This window comes from Parasteatoda tepidariorum, chromosome 6 (genome assembly GCF_982258835.1).
Source record: "Parasteatoda tepidariorum strain Cologne lab strain chromosome 6, Ptep-v5.0, whole genome shotgun sequence".
NCBI classification, from domain to species: domain Eukaryota; kingdom Metazoa; phylum Arthropoda; class Arachnida; order Araneae; family Theridiidae; genus Parasteatoda; species Parasteatoda tepidariorum.
In genome coordinates, this window is record NC_141760.1 from 33964440 (window position 1) to 33976721 (window position 12282).

The 12282-nt window shown below is 26.2% G+C and overlaps 1 protein-coding gene across 1 annotated transcript in view; it reads left to right on the forward strand.

Moving 5' to 3' along the window:
• Positions 1–12282, forward strand: part of LOC107441902 (structural maintenance of chromosomes protein 4) — a 55450-nt gene that overhangs the window by 15424 nt on the left and 27744 nt on the right. Inside the window, exons 10-15 of the mRNA XM_071178842.2 lie at positions 665–778; positions 932–1039; positions 5031–5152; positions 10381–10483; positions 10720–10851; positions 11176–11337. Coding sequence (XP_071034943.1) covers positions 665–778; positions 932–1039; positions 5031–5152; positions 10381–10483; positions 10720–10851; positions 11176–11337 — 741 coding nt within the window. The remainder of the gene's footprint in view (positions 1–664; positions 779–931; positions 1040–5030; positions 5153–10380; positions 10484–10719; positions 10852–11175; positions 11338–12282) is intronic.

The following is a 12282-nucleotide window of genomic DNA, read 5'->3' on the forward strand; positions in this document are numbered from 1 at the left end:
AAATCTGAAAGAAGTTTTCCATTTAGGTAATTGTTCATAAATGCGTTCAACGCTTCTTGTTTAAGACCACTAAGTAATGTGCTTTTTTATAAGTTCATTGCTGAAAAGCCCCTTTCAACCGCTGCAGTACTCCCAGGCAGAGAAAACATCAATTCCACCTTGCGCAGCATGTTGCTGTATTTCGAGATTAGAGGGTCATTTTAGAAGTGAGGCGCTAGACTCTTGTAAGATAACAAAAATTTAAAATGAAACACGAACATTAACGGGAAAATTGCCGTCTGCGCGAACGCTGGATTTGAGAAATTTGTTGTCCGCAGGGAATTTTTGACCGTCGCGGACGGGCGGTTTTTCGAGCCTTGAGATGAAGGTAATTTAATTAGTTAAAAAATGTTTTTTAGTAGGGCTATAATTATCGCTTTTGCTGAAATAATAATTTATTAGTTTATTTTATAATAGAGTTGGAAACTAGTCTCAGTGTTAGTCCAAGCCTTTTCTGAACTTTTAGTTAATGGTTAACTACATAAAAAAATAAAAAAGGATGTGGCGATGAGTTTTCTGTGCAACTTTGTCTAAAGAGTCAAGAACTCATCTTAAAAAACTAAATTTCATTTTTTACTATATTTTGTTTATATTTTGATAAATATTTCTTAATATTCTTATGCAGTTGAATAAATTGAACAAGCAATCTGGCATATATGAACAAGAAACAGTAGAGTTGCAAGCAAAAAAGAAAAAGTTAGAAGAAGAGAAAGAAGTAGATGGGAAGAAAATGGAAGAGGTAAGGCTCTATTTATAATTTTATAGCATCTAATGTTCATATTTTCAGTCCAACTTCAAAAAAGTTAATTTAATTAATCTAATTGCTAACTCTTCTTATTTAGCTGTTTTATTTGCACATCACTAAACAATATAATATTTTCTATTTTCCTAGGCTATGGGCTCTTTAAAGCAGGAAACCAATGTCTTGCAAGAAAAGAAAGACAAGTTAGAGGCTGAACTTGTGCAACTGAAAAATGTATCTGGTCAAATAAAATCAGAGGTTAGTTCGTTGTTTTAGATTCCAGGGTGAAAAAAAGTTAGCCATAGAAAAAACGAGATTATACAATGGGTTAAGTTTGTACAGTGATAATTAGCAATGGTTCATAATAACGAAATTTACATAGCAGAATGTTTTTATATGTTTTATTTGCAATTTAATTTCCAATATTAAAAATATTGGTTACCCTTCCCACCCTATTATGGGTTTTTGGTTAAATTTTTGATATTTATTACTTCTTTTTTTATGATAGAATATCAACAGTGCTTTACCTTTACAGGAAAAAACTGGGAAATAAAGACCTCTCTTTATTAGATTGTGGGAAGTAGCACTTGATAATTTTTAGGAATTCTGGATTTTTTCTTAAATATGTAAACCAAAATTATGTTCATTTATCTGTTCTTAGTTTTCTTAAAATTTACTTTTATTATTGTTTAAATTTATAAAAAACAATTTAATAATGCTGAATAAAATTTTTAAATTGTTGAAGATATTTATCACGAACCTAAAAGTAGGAAAATTTATTAAACTATCTTTAGAAAAATTCTGATTCTAGAACTGTACTAATATAATTTATTCAAATTGTAATTTTGTTTTTATTAATTTGAAAATAACTCAAATACTATTATCTAAATATATCAAGTTAAATGTTCTATCCCATCCTAGATTGAAATGGCCAACTTTGATGAATGTCTCTGAGGAACTAATTTAATAAACAATCCTCTAACCTTCTTGAATACATTAAAACAGATTTTTTTTTTTTTTTTTTATGAAAATTTAAAAGTTTAGAAATATTTGTCTTAAAATGGGGTCATTACAATAGCACTTTTGAATGTCAATTCACTACTTTCTCAAAACAGCTATATTGACTTCTACTAGGTAACGAAAAAACATTTGGATAGCTTACATACAATTAAGTGTGACCTTATTATGTTTGTAATGAATTTTCAGTCTTTGATCTTGGTAATGGATTTCGTTTCATTCTATTAAAAAAAAGTGAGTAAAACTAAGAAGATAAATTTATTTTATTATTTAGAATTGAAATAAAGAAAATAAATTGCAATAATTTGGTTATTTGGAATTTTTATCCAGAAAATATTTTTTTTCCATTCTATTAAATTATTTTCTATACTCTTATTAATATTGAAACATCGTGACTTTTCCAAATCAAGTCAAACAAAAAAATTGTACTCATGCAATGCAATATTTAATCACTCAAATTAGTTGGAGAAAATTTTATTTAAAAAGCTTGTTACATTTCGTAACATTTGTCATTATGAACTTTCTGTTATATTTTTAATACTTGTTTTAGTATACTTTCTTTTTTAATTGTTCGTTCTTTTTTTATTCTTTTTTCATTGTTATTGTTGTATTTTAAGTAAATAATTATTAAAATAAGTCAAGTGTCAGTAATAATTCGGGCAAATTCGATTTCTCATTATGTAACAAGCTTTTTAAATAAAATTTGACTTCTACTTTCTTATTCTTAAAAGTAAACATTAAAATTAAAACTGTACCACTTTTTAATAATTATTATATTACACTTGTTAAGAGACAGTGAAAAATCCTTATGTAATCCAATGGAAGCTTAATAATTTGGAACTTTTTTTGTTTTTCATAATTATATCTCAAATTTCTTTGGCAATATGCTTATGTTAAATGTCAATAATTTTTTTAGTCAAAATAAAAACTTTATGTAATTTTTTGATTTCTTAATTTAAAAACCTCTATTTAATATACCAGATAACCTCATATTTTACAAATTATATTTTTGAGCACTTTCATTTTCTACAATATATTGCATTGCATATCTTCATGGGTCACAAATTTCAGTTGCGTAACATTCGAGAATCTCTTTTTATGATTCATCTTAATTAGGACTGGGCGATATTAGAAATTATATATCGTGATATATCGTCAGTTTTGCATCGCGATATAGCGATGTATCGCGATATAGTATTTATGAATTAACACTTTAGGCTTATTTACTTTAAGGCACAGAAAGTCAGATTTCTATCAAGACTTCATACGCATATTGATTTAAATCAATTTATAAATTTGAAAATATATATGTTTTGCTGAAGAAAGATATTAAATAAATTGACTAAGATGTACAAATCTTACTTAAAATATTTATTGAAAAAATGTGCGTAGATACAGAATGAAATATTTGCACTTCTTTATCGTTTATAAGGTATAAGCAGTCTTAATTTAAGTTAACCCCTAAAACACCCTTAATGAAAAAAAATATTGTTATTAAACAAAAGCTGATTTTAAAATTTCAAAATATATTTTAATTAAAATAAAAGTTAGATTGACTAAAAGCCGAAGTTTAAAATTAAAAATGTTCGAATTTTAAACTAAAAAGTAAACATAAGATTTGTAATAATTTCTTAAAATTTTCGGTCTCTGAAAGATTTCTCAGTTTAAAAATAAAAAGGGAATTTTATAAAGATATCTAGCTGAAATTATTGAAAGAAAATTTAAAAAAAAGCTTGTTAAGAAATTCATTATACACTTAAAACAAAGTGTTAAAAATATTTTTTTTTTTAAAAAAAAGAAACTTTTTTTAACAAATCAATATTTGCTTGTACTATTATGCGTAAATAATTACAGAATTATTAAGTTCGATCGTAATGTTCAAATTCTTAATGAAGAAGTAAACACAAGTTTTGTTATATTTTCTAAAAATGATCACGCAAATAACAAAAGATTTCTTAGTTTAAAAATAAAAAAATAAATAAAAGTAAAATTTATCAATATTTACCTAACAGCATAGGAACAAAATTTAAAAAATAAGTTCGTTAAAAAATTATTTGTATGCTTAAAACAAAGAGCTAAATAAATTTTAGAAAAAAAAATGCTTCTTAAACACTATTTTTATTATTATTTCATATAAATAATTAAATTAAATAATGACCGAATTATGAACGAAAAACAAAGTAAGGCAAAGTTTCTTAATTAAATTCTTAAAAATAAAAACAAAAGAATTGTGATATTCGGTAATATATTTAGCTAATTAACTAATAATATAAAACGAAAATTAAAAATAAATAATGATTTTACTCTCTAATAAAACGAAGTAGTAATTGATAAAAAAAAAAAGAAATGAATAAAATTCGCAAACTTTTCAAATTCTTTTGAACAAATAAAGTTTATTGACTTATGTCCAAAAAATAAGTTTTGTTTTAACTTTATTTCTAAAAATAAAAACAACTCAAGATTTATAAATTTAAAATCAGTAATAGAAGCCCATTAAATTATTAGAAGTTTTATCCGAAAGGTTTTTAATAAATTAAAAGAAAGTAAAAAAATAACCTAACAAATTTATTTACTTTGTAATTTAATTCCTTATGGGTGCCTTAAATTAGATTTCCGATAATTTTCACATTTAAAAATATAAAAAAAGTTTTGTCAGAAAATAGATAAAAAACTTACCTAATTAATGAAGAAACTTTTCTTTATAAATTCTTTTCAATAATAGATTGCGTTCAGAACAAGGTTACGACGGCGATCACGAAGTTAATCACATTGAAAATAATCTACAAGAAACGATTTCAAATCGCGAAGTTTCGAAAACGAACATGTGATATAACGATATAAGGTCTCAAAAGTGATTCTGATTCTACCGCTCATCAGTCAAGGCCGTCTCAACATAACGAAACAATATCGTCTTCCACAGCGCGAGTTGGCATCGGAACGTAAGAGAAAGTCTTTGCGTGTATCGCTATATCGTTATATCGTCTTCTTCACTCGACGGCTTAAATCAGATTTCTGATGCATCGCTTGGAATGAAAGTCGCTGTATCGGTTTGCCGATATAGGCGTTAAATCGATATGTCGCGATATATCGATTTATAGCCCAGTCCTAATCTTAATTATTGATCCATTGGAAGTTCTTTAATCTTTTCTTTTAAAATAGGAATGAGTAGTAACTTAGATTTGGATTCAATTTCTTCATTTTAATCTAAATTTATTATTATTATTTTTTTTAGATGGATCTGTCTCAATCAGAGCTAAACATATTGAAAAGTGGGGAGAAAAAAGAAAAAGAGAAGCTTGATTCGATTATAGCCAGTCATGAAAGAACAGTTCAGTCTTTAATGAATGAACAGAAGTGATTATTATTTTTAATGATTCTAAAAAGAAAATAGAAGTCTTAATTTAGCACACTTTAGGATTTTGGTTTCAAGTATCACTTAATCTGCTTTTTTCCTAAACTTAATTACTTAATATTTTTGTTACTTAGTTAACGACAATCCAAAAGAAAAACCGACTACTTCCTGCTTTTTCAAATACATTTTTTTAAATGTCACTTATATTTTACTGTTTTAAAAGTATCCTCAAACAAAAATCTATAAGCTTTAAGAAAAAATAAAAAAAGAGAACATTTTTAAAATTAGAAAATAACATTTTTCTTTATAATATACTTGTTATTTTTAATGCTTGCTCCATCAAAAAAATATTTTCATCATTTATCAATTCATTATTCAATGTCAGAATGTTGGCTATTAAACAAAATTCATTAAAAATGACGGCAACATTGCGGGAGTCCATCCCCAATTAAATTACGTTTTATTTCACATATTTTCTTTTCTTACTTTATCACATTTTGTTGTCCAGACAATTATTGTGAAGTATTATAATTTACTATTAAAAAATTTTTCATGATACAAAGTAAATTTGCAGAAAACACTTAACCATTGAAAGCTTTCTAGCAAAACTTGCAAAAACTACTTAGAAAATTATTAAAAACTTTTTAAATTTTCAAGATATTCATATTGGACATTTTTCATAAGTTGCAAAATACAATTAACTACAAATTTATGAGGAAAAAAATTTTATTTATTTTTTCTCGTGTGCAGTACATGGGTGCAAGTCTTCCGTCCCCAGGACGGATTTCCGTCTTTCGAAAATGTCCGCGGACGGAAGTAAGACGGAAAAAAGACTGATTCGAAGACGGAAATCAGAATTTATTTTTATTCTGTCCTTAAAGGTATTTTTTAGGTCTACGTTTATTGGTCTACTTTCTTATGTCCTGTTGCTATTTTATCAAGAGACAGATGAATAAATATTTTTTGTACAGTATTTAAACTTGATGTATTATGGTAAAGCTTTCTTAGATAGTTTGCATATGTCGAGGGGGTATTGTGTACGTTAGGTATTTCAGTCAAAAAATTTTCAGTCTTGGCCTTTTTTCCAACTTGCACCCATGGTGCAGTAAAAAAGGACTATTTTAAATGCTTATGTCCTGTGCAATTTTTAACTTTTTTTTCTTCAAATTTTAAAATGATAGTTATGTTTTATTAATTAAAAGTTACAAAATTTTTTTTTAAATTTTATTGAATATTTTTGCAGTTACAGAAAGAAAATGTAACTCAAAAATATTTTTTTTTTTTTATAAAAAATATCCATATCTTTATAAATATTAGAATTAGGCCTAAAAAATTTTGCTCAAGTATTACAAATGATAACCAGAGTAATCGATAATCAATATTGCTATATTGTCTGGCATAAGGTGTTCGATTCAAAAACACTCTTTTTCGTTCACAATTTAGTGCTGGTTCCTCAAACTTCTGAAAGCTTTTAACCTTATTTATAAATATACAAATTCACATGGCCTAAACTCCTCTAAAGTTATAAAAATAATTCTCTAAGTATTTTTAGAGAAATTTAAAATAAAGACAAGAACTGAAAATGTGTCTACCATTATTATAGGGTAGTGTGTGTGTATATATATACAGAGCGGTCACTTTTTTGTATGTCTGCAGAATTTCGCATTTTTTTGTCCGTTTTCAATCATAAACTTAACAATTCTAAAGTTGCACAAATTTGATACATTGAATTAGGGGACCATCCACAAGTTGTTAAAGAATGATAGAGATATCCTACCTATACTATCAGATAAATTGTTTCTGAATTTTAACGACTCTTTAATAATATTATAAATTTTCCTTGGCATGAAATATATAATAGTAAATTATGGGTCACATACTTATTTGCTATTTTTAGGAGATAAAATCAAATCTTGTATGGCGGACATTTCATGTTTCAAAAATTTAAACTGATCTTGACTCAATTTATTTATAATGATTTTAATCCAATTGATAATTCAATGTAAAAATGATAAACTGTGGGGTCATTCATCAATTGTTTTCAATTTTAAACCTAATTTCAATTTTCAAGAGAATATTAAATTTTAAAATTTGCTCTTTGTAAGAAATTATTTCAATTAAGGATTAATAAACAGTGGCATTTTGAAACCATTAATGTAAGAATCTTTTAATTTGAAGTGAATTAAAATGTTCTGAAAAAAAAATATTTTTCATTAAATCTATAATTTAATTAAATATTTTTTTTTAAATATAATAATTAATTTAAATTGTAATTTTTACTAAGGTTTAATTTCAAATTTTGAAAACTTGTTCCTACTAAGTGCCTGTTTCCATGCAAAGTTCAACTTCTTTTTCCAAAGCTGCTGTGGCATGCCAATATATATATATATATATATATATATATATATACACTACCGGTCAAAAGTTTGCGAAAATTTTGAAATCTACAAAGAAAAGGTCTAAATTCAAATGTTCACAGAACTGCGAAAAATCATTCAAATTGCATGAAAATTTGATATGTTCTAAACTGAACCCTCTACTGTTAGTTACATATGATCAAATTGCAATAATTTGTTTTTGGCGAACTGAATCTAGCTTTTTGTCATAGGTTGTTTTTATGGTGAAAAAATTTTTTAAGTTTGAACACTTGCCAAATTCGCAAAATTTTTTTTTTGTACTTTCTGAAAATAGAAAATAGTTATTCAAACTGTTCTATGAAAGCCCTCAAAATTTCAAATCGATTTGAGTTTTTTTGACAAAGTTATAGAATTTTGAAAAATATGTGCACTTTTCTCGATTTTGAGCATTCCACATATGCAGTCTTTTGGTCTATACATCTTCTACCAAAGAACATTTCAATTTTAATGTTTTCTATATTTTCAAATAATTAATATTTATTATAAAAAAAATATTCTTATTCATTACTGTAATTATTAACGTTTATATTTATTGTTTACATTTATTGCTTATATGTATTAGTTTTGTTGTGATATTTTTAGTTTACATTAAATTAAAATAAAAAGTTATAACAATAATTACATAAATAATTGTAAAAAAATAATAACAATAGTATAAAGAATTTGTATTTTTACTAAACTATTTACAACAGGTCAAATACTTAACATATTCTTATTCGTATTTTGTAATTCAATAAATTAACATTTAAATCTTAGATTCCTCGAACCATCCACCTTTTGCTTTTATTATAGCCTTACATATGCGTGGCATTCGTTCTAACAAACCATTAATCACTTCAAGTGATACAGAGTTCCATTCCTGTTGTAAAATGTCCCATAACTGATTTTGATTCGAAATATCAGAGCATCGAATTTGTCGATCCAAATGATCCCATAAAAGTTCAATCGGGTTACAATCAGGACTCTGAGCTGGCCACGTCATAATTTTCAATCGGCCTTCGTTTTCTTTTTTTTTTAAATAATTTTTGCATAATTTTGACGTGTGTTTGGGATCATTGTCTTGCTGAAATACAAAATTTGGACCGACAACTTTTTCACCCGAAGGAATAGCATGACGTTGCAAAATAGAATGGTACTTTTTTTGGTCCATTATTCCATCTTTTTTAATTAAATCTCCTACAGTATCGTTTCCAAAACATCCCCAAACCATTATGCAACCCTCTCCGTGTTTAACCGTTGGTCGAATGCTATTTGGTTGCATTCATTCTCCTTCACAACGCCTTACAAACATGCGACGTTTGGTCCCAAAAATGTCAAATTTTGATTCATCAGTCCATAGTACACTTTTCCAATCTACGATTGACCAATGCTGATGTTTGCGAGCCCATTCTAATCGTAATATTTTATTTTTGGGTCTAAGAAGAGGTTTCTTTGCTGCGACACGTCCGAATAAGCCAGCTTCACGCAAACGCCGTTTTATTGTTGAAGTTGAAACTTTTTCTGAACCTGGGAATAATTTACACTTCAGTTGTGCAGGCGTATCGAATCTATTTTTCAAACTTGTAACAATAATTTTTCGATCATCTCGATTTGATGTAATCTTTGGCCTTCCGGAACGTGTTCGATCAACGTAGAGTCCTGTTTCATTGAACCTTTTAATTGTAGAATGAACGCATGATAATGAAACGTTTTCTAATGCAGCGATTTTGTCTGTAGTATGACCTGCTTTTCTTAAAGATACTATAGCTGCACGTTTTTCCGTAGATATTTCTTTTCTAGGAGACATTTTTATAATAATACTTCAAATGAAATAATTTAATAGTAAAAAAATTAGTCAATGAAATTTTATAGTACATTCTTCAAACAAATTTTCGATGAAATATGACTGTTCGGTCTTAAGCAAAACGCCATCTGTTGTAATTGCTTCGAACTAGTCAGTTGCTCTTGAACTCTTGTTTGAGTCAGTCGTGGCTACCATTGCAATAGTGCAATGATTTTGGTTTGATTATTTACAATTGTTAAGTAAAGTATTGTTTGTTAAACTTGTAGTATTCAATGAACCAGCGCATTGTGTACAATCATGTACAGGAACATCTATGAGATACTGTTTTAATTATATTCATAATAAACTCTTTGTAATAACAATAATTACAATAATGAATAAGAATATTTTTTTTATAATAAATATTAATTATTTAAAAATATAGAAAACATTAAAATTAAAATGTTCTTTGGTAGAAGATGTATAGACCAAAAGACTTCATATGTGGAATGCTCAAAAATCGAGAAAAGTGCACATATTTTTCAAAATTCTATAACTTTGTCAAAAAAACTCAAATCGATTTGAAATTTTGAGGGCTTGCATAGAACAGTTTAAATAACTATTTTCTATTTTCAGAAAGTACAAAAAAAATTTTTTGCGAATTTGGCAAGTGTTCAAACTTAACGAATTTTTTCACCATAAAAACAACCTATGATAAAAAGCTAGATTCAGTTCGCCAAAAACAAAGTATTGCAATTTGATCATATGTAACTAACAGTAGAGGGTTCAGTTTAGAACATATCAAATTTTCATGCAATTTGAATGATTTTTCGCAGTTCTGTGAACATTTGAATTTAGACCTTTTCTTTGTAGATTTCAAAATTTTCGCAAACTTTTGACCGGTAGTGTATATATATATATATATTTATATATATATAAATTTTAAATTTAATTATATTATATTTTATTATATTATTATTATCGATATATATTATTTTTATTATATTATATTTTACATTTTATTATGTTTCAACTAATATGCATTTTGCAGACTTATGAAGGTTGAGAAAGAAAAATTAAGTGGCCCAGGTTTGGATGATCTTCAATGTCAAGTAGAAGAAGCAAAAGCCAAGGAAGCTGCTTTAACTCAACAAGTAACTATTCACCTTGCTTTTAAATTAATTAGTTAACATCACTGTATGAATTTTGAATATTTTATGCATACTTATATTTTATATGATCATTTTTATACAATTAAACAACTATGAACTAAAAGACTGGAGGCAGTTTTTAGACTTGGTAGTTTTTTGTGTAATATTATGATGATACTTTTTTGCACAGTTTTAAGTTATGTTTATTTTTTTAGTAATTAAAAATTTAATATTTTTAGTTAAAAATGGGGCGTTATAAATTAGAAGAAGCAAGAACAGCTTTATCTACATCGAGTAGCCGCTCTACAATTGTTCAAGCTTTCTTGAAGGAAAAAGCAAAAGGACGATTTACTGGTGTTTATGGAAGACTTGTAAGCCATTTTCCATTGAGAACAATTAATAATAATTTTTTCTGCATGTTTTAACTTTTAAATTAACTTTCATTATTTTTATTGTTTTTCTTTTTAACTGTTTTATAGTTAAATATTAAGTGTAACTCCACTTGCAAAATCTTTATTTAAAATGTTAATCAGTAAATTTAAGATTTTCACTATTTCCTAAAATATTTAGAAGAATCTGATTTTTTCAGCATTGTTTTAAATACTTAATTTTAAGTTGTTTTTTTATCTTCTATCATTCTTACTTTTTAATGCTTCATCCTCTAATTCAAAAGGTATTTTCACTCACCATTTTAGGGAGATTTGGGAGCCATTGATGAAAAGTATGATATAGCCATATCAACAGCATGTGGATCTTTAGACAATATTGTGACAGATACCATCGCAACTGCTCGAGAATGTGTTGAGCATTTAAGAAAACATAATTTAGGTTACACAACCTTTATAGCTTTAGATAAGGTAAGAGAAAACTTTTTTTTTTTGCCTGAACTTTTTGCTCCCTAAAAAGACTAATAAATTTTTCTTATTAAGTAATCCTTCCACTTTTGTAAAAATAAGTTACTGAAACTGATTTCAGAATTTTTGTGTTTTTATTAGTGATGTAACGAATAGTGGTGTGGCCGAAAACCGAATATTCGGCCAAATTTTAGGCCGAATACTACTACTTTTTAAAAATTTCTCTTTTGATTGTAATTAAAATAATTTTCAAATTTTAAATTAAAAATGAAACAAATATTAACGAAATTGCTTTTTTAATCTTTGTATATTTAAAAAAAATTTAGCAACTTGATTTATTTTTTTTAATAATTTAAATATCTTGATGCCAATAACAAGGCAATATGGCTTTTATAAATCTAAATAATTAATAATAGCATATTTTAGTTATAGTTATACTTGTAATTTATATGCTATTTTATTTAAAATAAGAACTCATTACTACCTTTAAATGTATTCTTAACTTTCTTTTTTGTCAGAAAAATTATTAAAACCCAGGAAATTAAGCTTGTTAAGTAGCTTGTTTCTCTAAGTATCAAGACATCCATTAAATGGATAATTAATGTTTTACATTTATAATAAATAATTATATAATCATATATTTCTAGTGCATATTATTGATAAATAGATATTATTAAGGGAATCACAAATACATTTTAATTGCCGATTCAGATAGTATTCACACTTCTATTTAACAAACTATATATATTTGTATTTAATGTAAAAGATTCCAATGCTTGTTTAAATACATATGATGATAAATTTGTAACAAGTAAACATTTTTATTTATGTAACATTATTAAATACACTTATGTATTATACAACTAAAATTGAGTAAATGTTAGATTTTCTAATAATTAATGCAGTGAAATGTAACTCTGCTATATTCATGATTAAATATATTTAAAA